The sequence below is a fragment of the Curcuma longa genome, chromosome 7 (assembly GCF_044706935.1).
Source record: "Curcuma longa cultivar G26 ecotype Majalengka, Jawa Barat chromosome 7, ITB_CL_G26_1.1, whole genome shotgun sequence".
NCBI lineage: Eukaryota > Viridiplantae > Streptophyta > Magnoliopsida > Zingiberales > Zingiberaceae > Curcuma > Curcuma longa.
The window spans coordinates 6,708,715-6,727,757 of record NC_133867.1 but is presented as its reverse complement, the minus strand read 5'-3'; the positions used below and the strand labels follow the sequence as shown (position 1 = coordinate 6,727,757).

At 38.7% G+C, this 19,043-nt stretch overlaps 3 protein-coding genes across 3 annotated transcripts in view; 1 reads left to right on the top strand and 2 right to left on the bottom strand.

The window, feature by feature from the left end:
• Positions 1-1,574, bottom strand: part of LOC141832540 (uncharacterized) — a 1,890-nt gene extending 316 nt beyond the window's left edge. The window contains exon 1 of the mRNA XM_074720035.1: positions 163-1,574. Within this exon, the coding sequence (XP_074576136.1) occupies positions 163-1,574 (1,412 nt within the window). The remainder of the gene's footprint in view (positions 1-162) is intronic.
• A 3,047-nt stretch (positions 1,575-4,621) lies between these two features.
• LOC141832065 (abscisic acid receptor PYR1-like) lies at positions 4,622-5,530 on the bottom strand. Its single transcript, XM_074719538.1, has one exon. The coding sequence runs from the start codon at positions 5,485-5,487 to the stop codon at positions 4,831-4,833; it is 657 nt and encodes a 218-aa protein (XP_074575639.1). The 5' UTR covers positions 5,488-5,530; the 3' UTR covers positions 4,622-4,830.
• A 9,511-nt stretch (positions 5,531-15,041) lies between these two features.
• On the top strand, positions 15,042-19,017 carry LOC141831516 (bZIP transcription factor 1-B-like). The gene is made up of 12 exons (XM_074718885.1): positions 15,042-15,636; positions 15,741-15,806; positions 15,924-16,010; positions 16,572-16,655; positions 16,766-16,825; positions 16,906-17,075; positions 17,186-17,234; positions 17,567-17,609; positions 17,692-17,969; positions 18,414-18,491; positions 18,575-18,700; positions 18,765-19,017. The coding sequence occupies exons 1-12, from the start codon at positions 15,586-15,588 to the stop codon at positions 18,876-18,878; spliced, it is 1,206 nt and encodes a 401-aa protein (XP_074574986.1). The 5' UTR covers positions 15,042-15,585; the 3' UTR covers positions 18,879-19,017.
• The last annotated feature ends 26 nt before the right edge of the window (positions 19,018-19,043 follow it).

The following is a 19,043-nucleotide window of genomic DNA, read 5'->3' as shown; positions in this document are numbered from 1 at the left end:
AAGGAATTGTGAGAAAAGTCCAAATATGCTTCTGAAAGTTGCATTCTTGGAATGAAGCCTTCCAAGTTGTTGTAACTTAAATCAAACGAACTTACATCCTTGAAGCATTCTAAAGAGCGCGGCAACATCCCTCTCATATGATTGTGAGAAACATATAGGTACATGCCCGATAAGCACAAGCTCCAAAACCAATCAGGAAAAGCATCTGATATTCCATTATTTGATATGTCTAGAATTTGTAAACGGGTTTGGTTCCGCAGCCATATAGGAAATCTGGGTCCCAAGTTGCAAGAGCGCATTTGAATTTCTTGTGCTTGAAATGGAGGAACCCAATCTTGGCTCACTTTGACAGACAAGTTGTTGTTAGATATATCAATGTCATATAAAATTGTGAGATTGGCAAAGTGAGCTTCTGTGATATCTCCAACCAAATAGTTTGAAGATAGATATAAGACCGCTAACGCAGACAATTTCCCCAAGGATGTTGGAACTGAGCCACTCAATTGATTGTAACCAAGGTTTAGATAAAATAATCCCTGAAGCCTCTCTATATGACTTGGAAAAGGACCACTAAACTGATTGTTATTCAAGTCAAGGTAAGAAAGCCTGTTATCTTTGCATCTTGATAGTTGTTCAAAGAATTCAACAACTCTCCCTGTCATACTGTTATCAGCGAGTTGGATTGCACTCAAGTTGCATAGACTTCCTAAGGTATCAGGAATCCATCCACTTATGTTGTTAACAGCGATATCGAGCAATTCTAACTGGAGGAGATTTCCAATTGAATCTGGTATCTTTCCACTAATCTGATTCGAGAATAATCCCAAACGCTGCAATACAGTTAGATTGCCAATAGTCTCCGGTAAGCCTCCAACAATTTTATTACCAGAAAGGTCTAGAATTGACATTTTACTCAAGTTTCCTATGCTTTTCGGTATTACACCTTCGATCTGGTTATCACCGAGGAGCAAGCCTTCTATGTTTTTGAGGTTTCCAATATCTTCTGGTATCACTCCACTGATGTTATTAATGTCCAGGTCCAGGAACTGCAGATTTCTGAGATGGACAAAAGATGCCGGTATTTTTCCAAAAATATGATTATCAAATAGAGATAAGTCACGTAGATGGGAGAGATTGCCAAGTTGGTAGGGAATTTCTCCTTTGAAACCACAGCTCCTAAGGTATAAGTGTTGCAACTGAGTTAAAGATCCAATCGAGCTAGGAATTTGATGGCCAGCTAAATTGTTCCCACTTATATCTAAATACTTCAAATGCTTCAAATGAAACAATGAAGGATGAACCTCGCTTGTATTGGAAAGGCCGTAAGGAACATAGAGGTCAAGTTTGATAACATGACCTGTGATGTTATTGCATCCTACACGTACCCAACTGCAGCAGTCATCGCCCTTCCATGGAGGTAGCAACCGATCAACCTCAGGTAATCCACTTCTCACATTCAACAGAGCCTTCCTCTCCTTCTCTACGCAAAGTTGCAAAGATCCAGAGAGAAATAAGAGAGAAATCCAGACGAGGTAAAGAAGAAGAAGCTCGAGTATAGCAACAATAGTAGCCATGAGATGCGAGAGATGTTGCACAAAGAGTAGTTCAAAGGCAAATCAACAAACACTTAGCAACATCTTCTCTCTCTCCTATCAAAATAGATAGAGATAATTGTATAGAGTCTACTGTAAACTTTAGCAACATTTTCTCCCTCTCTCTCCATTATTTAATTTGTACAGAATTAACAAGAAACTCCCTGGAAGTCACCATCAGAATTAGTTATCGACCAACATTTTCTCCCTCTCTCCCTTATTTAATTTGGATTAAATTAACAGGAAAGGAAATAGATGATCGTTACCATCAGCATTGATTTCTTGCCGACTACTATTTTATAGTATAGATATAGATCAACTCAACTTGCCTCCGGCCGGCTCTATTTACTAATTTTACAACATGTCTTTTAGCACATGACTCTTGCTAAAACTCAAATCCAATGAACTTAATCTACAATTTCTCTTAATTACATATCTATTTCATGATCTCATCAGTTTCCACTTGCCTTTATAATTCTCCTAAATTTTGACTCGAAAGTCCACTTTCTTGCATCGAAGACTTGGAAAACAAAAATCTAATGATTAATTAATTCACAGTAGCTAGTGATATATATATGATTCCAAGTAGATATATAATTGGTAGAGAGATTCCTGTTGTCGACCATCAAAATTCTAAGAAAGTTTGCTGCATGCCATTAAGAGAATGAAGAACCTGTTGTCGACCACAAGAAATCTGCTGTCAAACGGACCAACCCATGGCAGGGCGGGTCAACCCACTAAAAATCCATCATATGACGGAGCGAACGGACCAACCCATCAACTTTGTGGATTGGAAAATCTCTAATCCAACCTAACCCAAAGTGGGTTGTTGGTTAGGTGAGTCAATCCACGGGTCTGTCAAAAAATAAAAAAAAATATTAAAAATTTTAAATTGTGATTACAGTTTAAATTAGTTAAGTTAAAATTTTTAAACTTGAATTGTGCCCACTAATTCATTGAGTTTTCTATTTTAATTTTAAATTTTAAAATAAATAAATAAACTTTCTCAACCTGCAGGCCAACCTAAGCTCGCCACGGGCCAACTCAAGCAGGTTGCGAACCTAGGCGGGTTAATCCATCTGAACTTATCTTAAAATGGGTTGATAAAATTTTAACTCAACCCATCTAAATTGTTTGACGAGGCGGGCCAATCCGACGGACCCAACTCAAATCGACGGCTATACAGATTATCATTCCATGACACCGCCACAGTCAGGAAATGTCAAGACTTACAATATCAGATCAATCATCACAGTTTAAGTACTTAGCACAAATCTATCAATCCCCTCTTCCTAAAGTTAGTCTATGAATCCATTAATTGAACTCAATAGTTCCTAAATAAATAAAATGCCTGAAAATATATAAATCAAACTTCAATCGAACCTGATTAAACAAGTCAAATGGTCACGATCTAATACATGGCCAACCTCTTCTCCTATTCTTGGCCCTTGCCCTTACCAATGCTTGGGATTCAGATAAAACCAAGCAGGAAGTTGACTTTTGACATGACTTAAAAGTTGGGCATTGACCAAAGAAGATGATGCCAAGAAAATCTGCACATAGAGACATTTCTCCATGGCGTGAAGTCTTCATTACATGGCCACGCATCACATGCCTGAGTCAAAATTAAGTGAGTTTTGTGGTGCCCAACACTCTCCTAGAGTTTACAGTTTTGCATGCCTGGTCCAGAGAGATTCCCTTTGAGACAGGTTGAAGCTTTTGGATCTTTAATTTTCATGACAGTGAGAGACCTAAAAGGTGTTGCATCTGTTTTCCCTCTCTTTATCTCTAATCAGGCTAGCTGTCGCCACATGGCCACCATTTTTGAAGATGCAGACCTGTTACTGTTGACACCTTGAGAAGGAAATGAGTGAATATCTAGATCAGGCATCTCTTCAACTTCTAATTTTCCTATTTGAAAACATCCAATCCAATTCACTCGTAAATGCAATGGTGAAATATATAAATATAATATCGCTTTTTCTAACATCATGAGTTTTCAAACAAGTGGTTAGCCAATTATTAAGAGTGTAATCAAACCAAACTGAGTCAAACAGTAAAAGGCTCGAGCTCGGTTCGTTTTTCCTAAATTCGAGTTCAGCTCAAGTTCGATTCGAGCTTTAATCCTTAAGCTCGAGCTCGGTTCATAATGAAATTAAATAGTTCGCGAACGGTTCGAGTTCGATTCAAAAATGACTCGTTTTTAAGTTAAACGAGTTTAGTTCGAGTTCGATTCGAAAACAACTCATTTAAAATTAAAACGAACTTAGTTCAAACTTGACTCGTTAATATATAATATTTATAATTCATGTAATATATATACACACGTTCGCGAGCTTCTTAACGAACATGTTCGTGAGGCTTTAAAAGAACATATTCGCGAACTCATGAATCAAATACTATTAAACTCGAGCTCGACTCAATAATATTTTCAAACTCGAAATCAAACTCGAACTCGGCTCATTAACTTAATCGAACGAACTCAAACGAATTTTTTTCGAACCGAGACTCGAATAGCTCGCGAGCAGCTTAGCTCATTTACACCCTACCAATTAACTTCAACATAGTATTAAAGCAAGAGATCTGTAACTTGAACCCTACCATTCACAAGTGTTGGAGATTTTAACATGATAGAGCATCTTATCTTCGACACAAACTGGTTGTTATCCAGTTGTTTGATGAGCTAAAGACAATCTCGACAGATTAGGGAAAGTATTTTGGTTGTAGTATTAACAGAAAGACAATGGGTTTTTGGACTTTTACCTTAAACCTCGACATATAGATTCAAGGCAAAGAACTATGGTAGCTAAAGTAAATGGTTTCGATAAACGTTACACAGATTCAATACTCGACCAGTTTGAATTTCAATTCGATCAGTTTTTTCAACTGTCTGATGAACATGTTTCATTATGTATCCTGATCAAAACCTACACAGCATGGAACTACGTATAGAAACTAGATCATGATGCATGAGATGCCAAACATAATCTAAACACCAACAATCAGACATCAAAATGAGATGAGATGGGGATAAATATTGTACCTTTCATTCTCCAGAAGCATAATCATCTGCTCTGATCACTTTTACAGGTACACATTTGAAGAATACAAATAAGAATAACAATTAGAGAACAGCAAAGACATTGGTTGATATGGGTTCATGTTTTGCAATAAACGAAATAAGGAGGTGGTTTTCGTAATTTTACCCACACCGCATCGGAAACCCTTAACGAAGAGTCTAGGGCGCCGAGGCGGCGGCGGCGGCGTCCTCCGATTCCGCAGCGGCAAGCGCCTCCGTGAGCGACGCGAGCTTCTGAAGGTTCACGCGGACGACGGTGTCTGCGAAGAGACGGGTGTCCTCCTCCGTGTTCCCCTCCGGCACGTCCACCACGTACGATTCGAGGACCACCGCCCAGGGCGCGCCGCCCCCCTTGGGGCGCACCTCGTCGACGGTGGTCACGGACCGGTAGTTGCGGAGGCGGTGCTCGCCGCCGACGATGGTGAAGCCAGTGACCCGCGCGGCCTCGTCGAGGACGTCGAGGCGCTCGGTGCTGGTGCTGGCCGGGAGGCCGGATATGACGCTGACCTCGCGGAGGCAGCCCGGGCGGATCTCCCCGCCGCCCTTGATGGCGCAGCTGCGGATGAAGTGCTTGTAGACCTGGGGGCGGTCGAAGCAGCGGACCACGGACCAGACGGTGTCGGCAGGGGCGCGGATCCGCTGCGCGAGGAGGGAGGAGCACGGCGCGGGGCCAACGCGGGCGCGGTGGTGTGATTCGACGCGGGGACGGAGGTCGGAGTACTCGTCGGCGGTGAGTCCCTTCGGGATCTCATCCTCTTCGGATCGAGGCGCCGCCGCCGCCGGAGGTCGCAATGGAGCTCCGTCGTCGCCCTCCATAGACTCGTCCGCTCGGAGGAGTTCGAGTTGAGGTACGCGGAGGCGGTCGTTGGTAATTAAAAAACGCTTTAAATTATTTCTGAAATGTACGGCGAGAATAATGCAGTTGTGGATTTTTTTAAAAAATAAAATAAAAGTGTGCTCTATTTTTAAAAAATATTAAAATAGCATTTGTTATTTAACTATAATATATTAAAAAATTCTTTTACAATATAAATTAGAATTACTGAATTTTAAATAAAAAGTTAAAAATATTATAACAGTATGATGTTTTTTAAGATAATAAAATAAAATAGGTCATTCTTTTAACTAGGGTGAGCAAAAATTCGATTATTTCGAAAGTTTGGTTATTTTTTTAAAAAAAAAATCGGTTAATTTGGTTCGATTTCGGTTTTAATTTTTCTTATTCGGTTAAACCGAATTAACCGAATTAATTAAATTAAAAAAATAATTTATAAATTTTAAGTAAATAAATATATAAATCTCTAATTTATTAATAAAATTTTTATAATATTAAAAAAAATTCGGTTAATTCGGTTAATTCGGTCGAAAACCGAATTAACCGATAAAATATCGGTTCGGTTTGTTCGGTTTTTATTGAGAAATTCGGTCGGTTCGGTTGTTCAAAAAAATTCGATTTATTCGATTTTCGGTTTATTCGGTTCGGTTCGGATCAGTTTTAACCGAATACTCCCCTAGGTGTCGGAGGGGCTTCGCAATCGCCGGCGGTGTCTCTCTCCCTATGGCCGACGAATCAGCGCGAGTTTCCGCCGTCGCCGGGTCGTCCTCAACCCGGAAGCTCATGTTCATCTCTGTCGAAGACGGCGTCGACATAGTGGCTTTCCTGTCAGATTTCGTGAGAAGTCACGGCGTCGGACTTATGGTCTCCTCCGCCATCGGAGCGGTGTCCGGCGTTTTGTTGCAGCAGCAATCCAACGGCGTCTTATCTTTACAAGGTTCCTTCGGGATATTGTCCCTATGCGGGACGATTCTTCCTCCAATGGCGGCGGCGGCGTTCCCTCCAACCCCGCTACTGATTACTCTGTCCGGCTCGAACGGACAGGTAATCGGTGGACGTGTGGGAAAATCTATGGCTTCGGGGCGAGTGCTTGTAATAGCTGCTGCATTCTCCCTCTCTGGCGATGCGATGCCCCACTGCACGCCCTCCCTCTCGCCCGCCTTCCGCCGTACGCCAGCGCCGCTCCGCCTGCCCGCCGCCCGCGCACCGCCTCTCGCCAGCGCCGCTCTGCCTCTTGCCCTCCGCCCTCCCACATTCTTTGATCCCATTCGTGGATTTCTTGGCCGCCTCTTGCCCAAGATTTTATATTTTTTTCTTTTTCTCGTTCTGTTACGTGTTACTTTTGATCTACTTGTAGAACTGTTCTACAACACAAAATAGTAATATTTTTTTGGTTCAATTTCTGTTTCTTTCTTTCCGATTCTATTTTTTGGTTCAATCACAAAATAGTAATAAAACTGTACGTCTCTCATTTCTTGATTATATGACTGTAAAGCTAAATTGAAACTCTGAAACCTTTCAACTAACATTGGTAGGGTTTTTCTTATTTGAAACTCTGAATCAAACGAACTGTTGTGTGATTTATGAAATTGACAAGATTTAGCTGAAATAGAAAGTTCAAACATAAATGAATCCCCAAAGGTTTTTGAATCTTCACAAATTTCCTTTATGTAATTAAATATTCAAACCTTGATATAAGAAAAGGTTTAAAACAGTGAAATCCCAAATGTTGTTATCTGTGCTATGTATTATAACTACTATTATCATGACCATGCTGGAATGTAGCTGGTCTGTCCTTGAAATATAGGAACCAACCCATGCCGATCTTAACAGCCTAACCAATCATTGGGTTCATGCCAATCACCTACAAAATCTTCACCTCAGTGCTAGGTAGGGGTGAGCAAAAATTCGATTAAACCGAATAAACCGATCGAATTAAAAAATTCGGTTCGGTTAATTCGGAATTTCGATTATTTTTTTTTTAAATATCGGTTAATTCGGTTAATTCAGTTCGATTTCGGTTTTAAAATTCCTTATTCGGTTAAACCGAATAAACTGAATAAATCGAATTAGAAAAATAATTTATAAATTTTAAGTAAATAAATTTATAAATCTTTAATTAATTGGTAAAATTTTAATAATATTTAAAAAATTCGGTTAATTCGGTCGAAAACCGAATTAACCGATAAAATATCGGTTCGGTTTGTTCGGTTTTTATTGAAAAATTCAGTCGGTTCGGTTGGCTAAAAAAAAATCAGTTTATTCGATTTTTGATTTATTCGGTTCGATTCAGTTCAGTTTTAACCGAATACTCATCCTTGCTTTTAACCCTTGTAATTTTTGAAGAATAAAAAAAAGTTCGATATGATTTTTTAATGTATAAATAAAAGTATTTATAAAGAAAAAAGGGATAATCATTTAACATCGTACCCATTAAGTTACTATTTATCAACAGTCTGGCCACAAAATCAGAATCTTACACAAAGTCCACTCTTCCAAAAAATAATTAAATAGTGAGAAACGCTATCCTGAGCGATGAGCCCGTGCGCGACCGTCCGACCACTGACCACTTCCGCCGTAGTCATGCCGCCGTCCGATCATTGCCAACCGCCGGACCTAACCCGTTGGCTGCGTAACTCGCCGACGCACATTCCAGCATCGGATTCCAACCGGATTGTGGCCAAAATCCGATCGAAATCTAGCCAAAAACAGGGCAGTACGTGGGGGCACCGGATTCAGTCAAAATTCAATCAGAATCCGACCGAATTCCTACCGAAATTGGCCAACAGACACTGTTGGCCGATTCCGACCGAATCACAGCCGGAGACCGACCGCGGTCGACGCGCTGGTGTCGGGCGTGTCGACCGTAGCCGGTCTCCGACCGTGATTCGGCCGGAATCCGATCGATTTCGGCCGGAATTCGACCGGATTCCGACCGAATCACGACCGGAGACCGGCCACCGCTAGACCGCCGGCAAGTGACGGTTCCAATGGGCCCAGTCCGGTGGCCGGCGGTGGTCGTACGACAATGAACGGACGACGAGAAGCGACGGAGGTCCGAGGAGAAATACTGTATAATCGTGATTTTTGGACGGTTCGCGTTGATCGCACGATCGAGCGGACGGTTGAGATCGTGTCGCTCACGGCTGCTCAGGATAACATTTTTAATTAAATAGTATTTATCAACAGTCGACCCACAAAAATGGAAATCAGAATCTTGCTACAAAGTCCATTCTTCAAAAAAAAGTAACAAGACAAGCACCACTTCATTGCTGACTGCAACAGTGCAACTTCCATGGCTGGTAGGTCTAGTGATGATGATATCTCTGGAGGTTGGAGGATTCCTTCCTCGAACCCAACCTGTGTAGATACGAGAAAAGGTTACATGATTTCTGAGTGTTAACAAAACATGCTTAAATGCTTCTAATTGTTGGATATGATTTTGCAAGGCAAATTTAAGGTGCCATCGATCATTAGAAGTCTGATATGACTTCAAAATCGAAATCTACGTTTCGCGTAGATAAATCTAGACTATTAATTTACTCAAAACCGATTACGGGTGAATGAGAAATTAATTGGCTAAAATTGTGTCCAAAATAACGTTAAGGTAGTTTTAGTCCCACATCGCTAACCGGCGCAAGCTAAAGTTTTCTTATATGTGTTGCTGTGTTAATGAAGTTAATACAAAAAACACAAGTGCTATCTACCCATGGGCGAGCAATTGAACGAATGAAGTTAATACAAAAAACTGCTGATAACTTTCTGCATTTGCTTAGATAATATCTGTTATCTATGTGCTTAGTTCTTCCAATTGTGAAATTAGTATTAGCATAGCATTCGAACATCGATCTCGAAATTTGTAGTGTTGCTATTTCGAGACAACGTCGTTGTATCTTGGTTGGAAATGAATTGCTGCTATCCGTGAACACCAGTAGCGGAGCAATATCGTTTTACGTCGATAGTGTCGAACACTAATATCGTTTTACATCGATAGTGTCGAGCACCAGTAGCAGAGCTACCGGAACCAATACTAATTTCACAATTGGAAGAACTAAGCACATAGATAACAGATATTATCTAAGCAAATGCAGAAAGTTATCAGCACTGCAGTTTGCCAACTTCAATCGTTCAATTGATTGACGTTCGCCATTCGATCTGACCAGTACCAGAAAATTCACACAATCTAATCTAAAAGGAGCATACACTAGAATTCTGTATAGCTATATATCTGTAAGCTTTTCCAGCTAACAAGGTCTGAAATTTCATTGTGTGACAGTCTCCGGCTAGAACAAATCAGTAATTGTAATGTGTGAGCATGCGGAGAACCAACGAGAAGAGCCCTTATGGCTTACCTCATCAAGTCTAACCCTAGCAATGACCTGCCCAAATTTGCTCACAAATCGATGAACTGCTCCAAATCTGTATTGCGTTCGCTGAGAGTAACTGCTTCAAGAATGTGTTGCTATGCACAAAGAGAAGACAATAAAATCCAATTTCCATCAAGAAGATCCGGCGCCTCGGTCGGAGCCTCAGTGAGATTGGCCGCCTCAAGATGGTTTACCAACTCCAGGATCTCGGCCCTATCTTCTCTCTCAGTCCCAACTCCTTACCGCAGAGCGAGTCCACAAGGCACGGCTTCAAATCCCCGAGCGAGTTTATCATCCTCCGGTACGAGGCTTCCGTTCCCAGACAGAAATGCTGCTTCTGCGCCCCGCTCGTCCTCATCTATAGGCGGATCCGGTGTAGAAGGAAGCTCAGCATCGGGTTCCTTATCGCCCCACTCGTCGGGGATTCGAAGATCGGGGCCTTCGCCAGAGCGAACGACGACGGAGGAGAGAAGGGCAGAGGAGAGAGAAGGGCGGGAGAGAGTTTGAAGGCGGACGGAGAGGCGGAGGTGGCGGCTAGGGTTAGGAGAGGCGGCGGAGGAGGAGGAAACGGATGGGAGCCATCTGCGTCGGCGGAACTCGAAGCAGTGGCTGTGGTGCTATAGGTTTGTTAGTTTTAGAGATCGCCTGTCTCGACAAAGGCACATTTCCATTTAACTAAGAAAGTCATTGGGTTTCAACTGTAGGGACCCACACGTCGGGCCCACTTGGATTATAGTAAGGGGATAAATTTGGTGTTTCGCGTTCTAAGATTTGCAGAGAAATGTGTGAGGGTGAATAATTTTTTATAAAATTATATTATTTTATATTGTCGATTCTTACCGTGCGCCATGGAAGGTTCTAGAGTAGGGCTCAGCCTCCGGTGGTCGATGCTCGCGATCTCCTTCGGCTCCGTCTTTCGGCGAAATGAAGGCCGTTCCTTGCATCGGCTCCATGTGTTCTCGGACACGATCGGCTACGACGCGTCCGCCGCTTCTCCTCGGCCTTTGGTTCACCGGCGGTGCGCGGGCAAGGAGGTGGCTCTTGCTTCGGATAGCGAACGAGGTGGATCGGAGATGCTGGGTGTTTTCTCAGGGCATGGAATGGAGGTGTGCGTTCCTCTTGCTAATTCCTTTGTTCGTTTCTCCTGCTTTTAACAATTTTTATCCAACATGCATGTTTAATTCGATTGGAAAACTATTTTTTTATTCTTAAAATGTCGAGATTTCGTTGAAGAACTTGTTGGATACCAACCAGTATGTCTTTCATTGAAAAGAATTCTTCAACGTCGCTTTTTATAAATCGCCGCCGTATTGGGAGTTTGTAGAGTAAGAGGACTGCACGAGCAGTAGTATTATCGACTGCTTTGTTCAGAAATCGCTCTGGAGGAACTCTATTGCAAGTACCACAATGCTGTAAGTCGATCTTGATGCATGCATTTTGTTCTCCTTTTTCAACAGCAATACAGCTTGGTGTATGAGTTATCCAGTTTAGCTCTCGATATTTTCATTGTTATTTGAGAAGTGGATTGCACAAAGTCTTGCCAATACACTGCAATAGATTGTTAGCATATTTTCTGCTTCCGAATGGTGTTTGTTTAATCTCTTTGCATGATCATGTTGCTGTCTGGAAGCTAGTTGTTGGTAGCAATGAATTCTACATTGTGTATTACTAATATTGAAGTATATTGGGCACTTGATATTAAGCAATACATAAACCTCTGATCTTGAATAAATGATGTTTAATTCACTGAAGCCATTGTGTTTTTAATTTCAACTCGTGTGTTTTTAATTCACTGTCACAGACAAATTCTTTAATAAAGCTACAACGTTTGGTATCACATTCAGCTAAGCCCTTTTGCAATTTGAAAACTCATGTGTTTTCTTTCAATCTTATTTTGCAATTTGCTTCATAATTGCTTGTCTGATCATCCACTCATTAGACTGATAAAAGCTTATTTGTGCATCTCTTCTCAATAGCTCGGAGCTTCATCTGAAGCTAATTGCTTCCACTTTGTCATGGAAATTGCATTAAACTGTTTTCAGTTTGAAGTTCATACTGTCCTCTAGATTGAAGATCATATACTGATTAATTATGTCATGTAGGAAACATGACTTGACATCTCAATTATGTATTTTAAAGATTGATATTTCTTATAGCAATATGTTTTATCGTGTCAGCAAAAGTTTAAATCCAAGTAGAAGGATCTTTTTAATTATTGTCATTATCAACCATCCTTATATGATAGCTGTCATTCACCTTATATGAATTTCCTGTTTCTATATAAATATGGAACACTAAGAATAGTGTTGCATTTTCATATATTTACTAAGTTAATGCATAAGATAAATATAAAAGTCAAATATAAGCCGAAGAATTCCATTGAACCTATAGACTACTTAAGGTTCTTAGGCAGGATCTTGATCCTGACAATTTTGTCCAGGATGCAAATTAAATAGTTTTCCCCCATTTGCACCTCTTGGCAAATTCATGTAATCAAATACCCCTGGAGTCCGAGTTTCGCATCTCTAGTAAGCTCTTTTCATAAATCCATCTAATCTTTCCAACTCCTTGAATTTATTTTTCTAAAGCTATATCGATATGGAAACTCTATTCTGATTGAAAATCCATATGGCCTAGGGTTTTTTCTTTTGTTTTTGGTTGGTAAAATATGTCTTCTTTTTTTTTTTGGCTTCGTAGAAGTTTAACCGCTAGTTTTTATTTATCCTTTATTATTATTATTATTTTTTGTTATATGTAATTATGCAGGCTAAACAGGCTCTTTGTGGTTGAATAATACTTGTTCCATCGAACTCTATTGCGTTTTCATTAGGGGTGAGCAAAAATTTGATTAAATCGAATAAACCGATCAAACCGAACCGAATTTTTAATTCGGTTCGGTTATTTCGGAAGTTCGGTTATTTTTTTTAAAAAAAATCGATTAATTCGGTTAATTCGGTTCGGTTTCGGTTTTAAATTTTCTTATTCGATTAAACCGAATAAACCGAATTAATTAAATTAAAAAAATAATTTATAAATTTTAAGTAAATAAATATATAAATTTCTAATTTATTAGTAAAATTTTTATAATATTTAAAAAAATTCGGTTAATTCGGTCGAAAACCGAATTAACCGATAAAATTTCGGTTCAGTTTGTTCAGTTTTTATTGGGAAATTCGGTCGGTTCGGTTGGTTCGAAAAAAATCGATTTATTCGATTTTTGATTAATTCGGTTCGGTTTTAACCGAATACTCACCCCTAGTTTTCATAGCCATGGTTAGTCTATCTACTCTTGGATGTCGATTACTTGGCCTTTCTTTTCTTTCTTTAATTGCTGAAATATTTCATTATCTCAAACTTCTGTAGCACTTGTGTTCTGATATTAGCCTGTTAACTTGTGTTCTTTTCAACAGAGATTTCTCAATAGCATCTCTTTTGAAAATTGGAGTAAACAAAACACCTTCTCGTTTAATTCATACTATTGAACTTTATAAGCAAAGGTGATCAAGTTGTAATTTTTTTTTATAAAAGTTGTGACTTCAGAAAAGATAGAAAAGTTTAATAAAGTTGTAACTTTGGCAAAGTTGGAAAAGTTTTAGGCTCAACTAAAGATTACAAATCCATCAAGGAGTATTAGAAAACTGAGAATCAAAAAGTTAAATTATAACCTATGAGTGCACCCATCTAGATCAATATTAGAGATTGCAACCATTTAGACTTTGTGTCTTCCTACACAATTTATTAAGGCAATGCCTTTTTGTTATCATAAAGTTGTTATTTAACTATCGCAGGTCATGTAGAGATGGCAATGAAATAAGTATCAAATGAGTTTAAGTTTAAAAACTTCCTTAAAATTCTTATTCTTTTTTTTCTATGTCGCTGAGCAATTTGCCATTAATATTGTTGAACCTTTTCAGGTTGAGTGAGGAGGATGAAGCTTTGAAATGTCATCAGTTAGCTTTATTTAAAGTGATGGTTTTCTCCAAAGTTGGTTCCTTGTTTGGCTTACACGAACGCGACGACAGCACGGCGTCTGCGAGGTGGCCCATCAACCGTCACCATCTACGCCAACAAATTGCTGCACTGCCCAGGTGATTTCGACGTATCGCCATATCATATATAAATAATAGGCAAAAATTAAAAGAGATTCTGTTTTTTTATTGAAATGGTAAAAGAATGTTTCTCCTTTTATTTATTATCAAAATAGTATTCATTATTCTCAATATATTTTTTAATTATAATTACTACAATATAAATATATTACAATAGTTATAGTTCATAATATTATTATATTTTTTATATTTTTTATCAATATTATATATAATAATTAATTATTATAAGATAGATAATTTATTTTTAATTAATTTATATTATATTATATATGTTACAGAATCATAATTATTCTTACTGTTCATAATTATTATAGAAAATCAAAGTATTTTCAAAAATAAGTTGAGGAGGGATGAGATTTTATTTTGATAATAAATAAAAAATGGTTTTTTTTACAATTTTAATAAAAAATATTCTTTTGATTATATATATATATATATATATTTATGATTTTTCACCGGTAAAATTTATCTCCTTCGAAATATTCATCATTTATTATTTTTAACCACTAGCGTCTGAAATATTAATATAACGTTGAGGTGCATTTTTTTGTGGCAATGCTTCCTTTTATTTTATTATTCTCATATATTTGATTAATTCCTTAACTTTATTTTTGTCTTTTCTTCTGCAACAAGGTGAAACGAATCGAGCTCAATCGGTACAATAATCTGAAAATGAATTTAATTATTAAAATGATAGTTTTAATTTGGGTTGATTTGTTTTGTTTTAATTTGATCTTTGATTTTTTTTTTAATAATTTAAGTGTTTAGATTTGACTTTTTAATTTTAAAGATAGATGTTTTTTTTATTTATCGATTAAATTTATAATTTGTAAGTTTAATTTATTTTGATGTTATTGAGTTTTTTCATTTGAGCGTTTGATTAATTAAATTTTTTTTATTTTTAAGTTTTTTTTATTATCAATTTTAATATTATAAATTTATAATATTTTTTGAAAGGTTAGAGCAGCCAACAGAAGTCGAGATGAAAGGGACTGTCCTTCCTCTTTGTGCCGCTGGATATTCCCACTTTGCCCTTTGCTGCTCTGCCCTCCCTCGGTCCTCACTGCCTCCTCTCTCTCCTTCCCTCTCCTCTGGGATCAGCCAATGGGGTCGCTCTGCCCAGCTTCCGCCGTGTGGTCTATCGGCTCCTGATCTTGCTTCCGTCTCCGGTGCTGCCGGAGACAGCGTTCTCTTCTGCGTGATGATTACCCACCTCTTTGAAAAGGGTCCGAATGTGCCTCCCTAGAAAAAAAAACTAATCTTTTTTGCAGCCAGAGATCCTGTTTCATTGAGGTTTCTCTTCTCTCGTAGAGTTTTTTTTTTTTTTTTGTGAAAGATTTGAATTTTGGTAGTGTGGAGTCTAGAACGAGTTAGGGTTTCGGAGCGAGATCTGGCCAGAATTGAGTGACTTTTGTTTTTCCTGTTGACTACTGAAAATTGTCGGGCGACGTGGAAATTTTTATTTTCTTTTTTTCTGCAAGGCAATTTTTTTTTCTCTGTTTTGAATTGCTGGAGTGATGGTTTTTGAGAGAAACAGAGAAGAATATAAATAGGGAAACGAGTGTGTGACTACTGACAGTTAGAAGGGAACCTCGGTTAGAAGATGGGTGGAAGCGAGACTGATAGCAAGGGGCCAAAAGCATCAGCTTCGCAGGTACCATATTTTGCCTTTGTGGTTGTAAATTGTTGGGCTTTCTTGTTTGAATTAATAGCTAACTTTTAGATTTGTAAGTGTCTTTTGTTGTTTTTTCCCTCCAGGAGCAGCCACCAGCTACAAGCTCCAGCCACTCTGCAGCAGCCTACCCAGATTGGTCTGGATTTCAGGTGATAGTGAAAAAAAAAAATTCTGTCTGCATTGTTGCGTCTGTGAGCTTCTTCTAGAAAACTTGTGGGTGGTCTTCAGATCCCATCATGCAATTCTCAATAATTTTATTTGAATAGGCATACTCGCCGATTCCTCCACCTGGTTTCTTCCATTCCCCAGTGGTGTCAAGTCCTCAAGCTCATCCCTATATATGGGGACCTCAGGTGTTTCTTTTCTTTCTTTGGAAGCTTCAATTCTCCTGTTCTTCCTCTGGTTTTTTATGCCAACCTTGTAAGGCTTTTAGTTGTTAGTTACCTTGTGTTTCTTTCCGTGTTTATGGTGTTCAAATATCTGCAAACTGCTGAAGTGACTTAACAAGAATAATCTTGCAAGAGCAGTTCATGTATGCTCAGCTATAGCCACCTGTGATATTCAAATATCTTTACTAATTCAAATTTTCAGTTTTTTGATACCATTACCATTATTAACATGAACAAAAAGGAAAATATTCTGAATAGCATTAAGAATGACATGTGAGGTATTCATGGTTATGCATGTCTGGAGCAAGTTTATTGTAGAGTTTGTCCTTCTCATTTAATCTCTTTCCTTGTTGACTTGTAGACTTTTGTGCATGCTGGTTGTTTTTTCTCTTCAAATTATAGCCTGTGTTGTTTGTTAAAGTGTAGATGATTAGGCATGTTAAATAGTCTGAAATCATGCAGTAGATGATTGCCTTTCTCTGTCACATCGGTCAATTGTATTGATAATTCTCACTCTGTGTGTAGCACCTTATGCCACCTTATGGTACACCTCCACCTCCATATGTGATGTATCCTCATGGAATATATGCACATCCAACAATTCCACCGGTATGTCTACTAGGACATCACAAAATAAGTGGATTTTAAGAAAGAAAAAAAGCTGGGTTTCTCAATCTATAGCTCCATTGTAGTTTTGTTTAGAACTAATATTTGTTCAGGGTTCACAGCCATTCAGTCCCTATGGTCTGCCTTCTCTAAATGGAAATGCTGAAGTTTGTGTGAGTTCCTAGCTTATGCATGTCAAATTTTGATAGTGAAGTGTAGAGAATCATGTACCTCATCTTTCTGTTTCTTACAGGGAAATATGCCTCCTAGTGCTGAAGGAGATGCAAAGTCATCTGAGGGAAAGGAAAAGAAACCAATTCGAAGATTGAAGGGAAGTCTTGGAAATTTGAATATGATAACAGAACAAAACAACACCAGCATGGATAAGCTATCTGGAGGAGCTAATGGAGTCTTATCTCATGGGTAACAATATCTTTAATTGATTGCATCATGATGATTTTTTGTTGCATCAAGTATATACTCCTTTTAGTTTGGATAGTTCTTCCACTGATTTCAATCACTTCTTGTGCCAGTGATAGTGGAAGTGTAGATTCAAGCGAAGGCAGCGATGCTAATTCTCAGGTGTGTTATTCCTCTTATAATTGCTAAGTTTTTATGGAATTTGACATAGGTACTTCAGTTTAAGGTTTCATGTTACTCAATATATATTAAGAATATTGGTGATAACTGAGAATTGTCTCAGCACCAGTAGTGACATGTAGCATATCCATTTATAGATATGATTTTTCATATGATATGAATTCTCTCTCATAATATTGTTTAAGAGTTAAATGTCATAAGTTTACATATCTATTTTCTCGCCTATGAGCGTTCTAAGTTGATTGCTGTTGATGCCCCATATATTCTGTAGTTATCAGTAGGCCATGTATTAATGTTGTAATAAAATTCTATAGGATTCGGAACCAAAGATCGGTGGCATGCAGAAGCCTTTGGATGGTATGCGTCAATAGGAACAGCATGCCTAGTTATCTTAATGAACTTCACACACAATGGAGGTTTTAACCATATCTTATTGCAGAAACAACTAGGAATGGCACAACTTCCATTGATACTACACTATCACACACGATATCGCATCCGACAATGCCATTAATGCCTATGTTAGCCACTGGAGTACCTGGAGCTGTTCCTGGTCCTACGACAAATTTGAATATAGGAATGGACTACTGGGTTGCTCCAGCTTCATCTGCTATAGCTCCAACTGGGCAGATTTCTGCTGCAGCAGTCACAGGATCAACAATCCCCAGCACACTAGTCGGAGCAAGTGAAAAGGTTCCATCAGAGCTATGGCTACAGGTTGTTTCTCAGCTTGCCTTAGTTTTAGCGCTTTATTTGTTTTTTTTTATTCACTGTGAATTCAACATTCAAGGTTTTTATATGTAGATTTTTGATCTATTTGTTCACTCCACAAGCATTAATAGTTGCCAATTATTATAATGCATTTCTTTCTTGATCATGTCAACAAACAATCCTTTTACCTAAAATTTGGAAAAAGAAAGTAAGTTATGTGTTTTTTGGTTGAACCAAAATGTTTAATGATGTTATTGCACTTTTGTTCCTTGAGTGAAGATTTGAACTTTGATCGAGGTAATTACTCATTTTCTCATCTTGAAATTATTGGTCATTCCTCCTTTTCATATGCACAGTAATGTTTTTCTTCTGCTTTTCCATGTCTATCATGTCTTTCTGATTTCACAGTGTGTTTAGAAACCAATTCTAATAGTTGTGTTGTCGATCAAGGATGAAAGAGAACTAAAGAGACAGAAACGGAAGCAGTCAAACAGGGAATCAGCGCGTCGTTCTAGGTTGCGCAAGCAGGTATAACGCATCTGCCTACAATGGTATGAGACTCCTAGAAGGAAACATGTGGGTAGTTATCGATTTCAAATTCCTTTCCACAGGCGGAATACGAAGAACTGGCTCAGCGTGTGGAGGTTCTGAATGAGGAGAATACAACTCTTAGAGCCGAACTCGACAATGTTAAGAAAGAATACGATGAACTTCTTACCCAAAATGCTTCTCTTAAGGTAATCAAATTGTTTCCATCATCATGCTAAATGCAAGTAGGATCGCTGATGATCATTCTTACAGGAGAGAATGCAAGGAAAAGCCAGAGGACTATCCTCAGTGATCGATAACATTCAGATCGACTTAGATTCCAATCCACAAGCTGGGAAGTCAGACTGCAAGCAGGGTGATCACTAACCTGCTTCAATAACATCGACCGAACTTAACTCTAACCAAACCATGACAGCATCTCCAACTCGTAGTGGAGTAGAAAACCTGATGCGGGTTACTTATTTCATTCACTGCATCATCCGTGTCATCTATACCGAATGCGGATTTGCCTCGGCTGATCTTTTAGTAGTC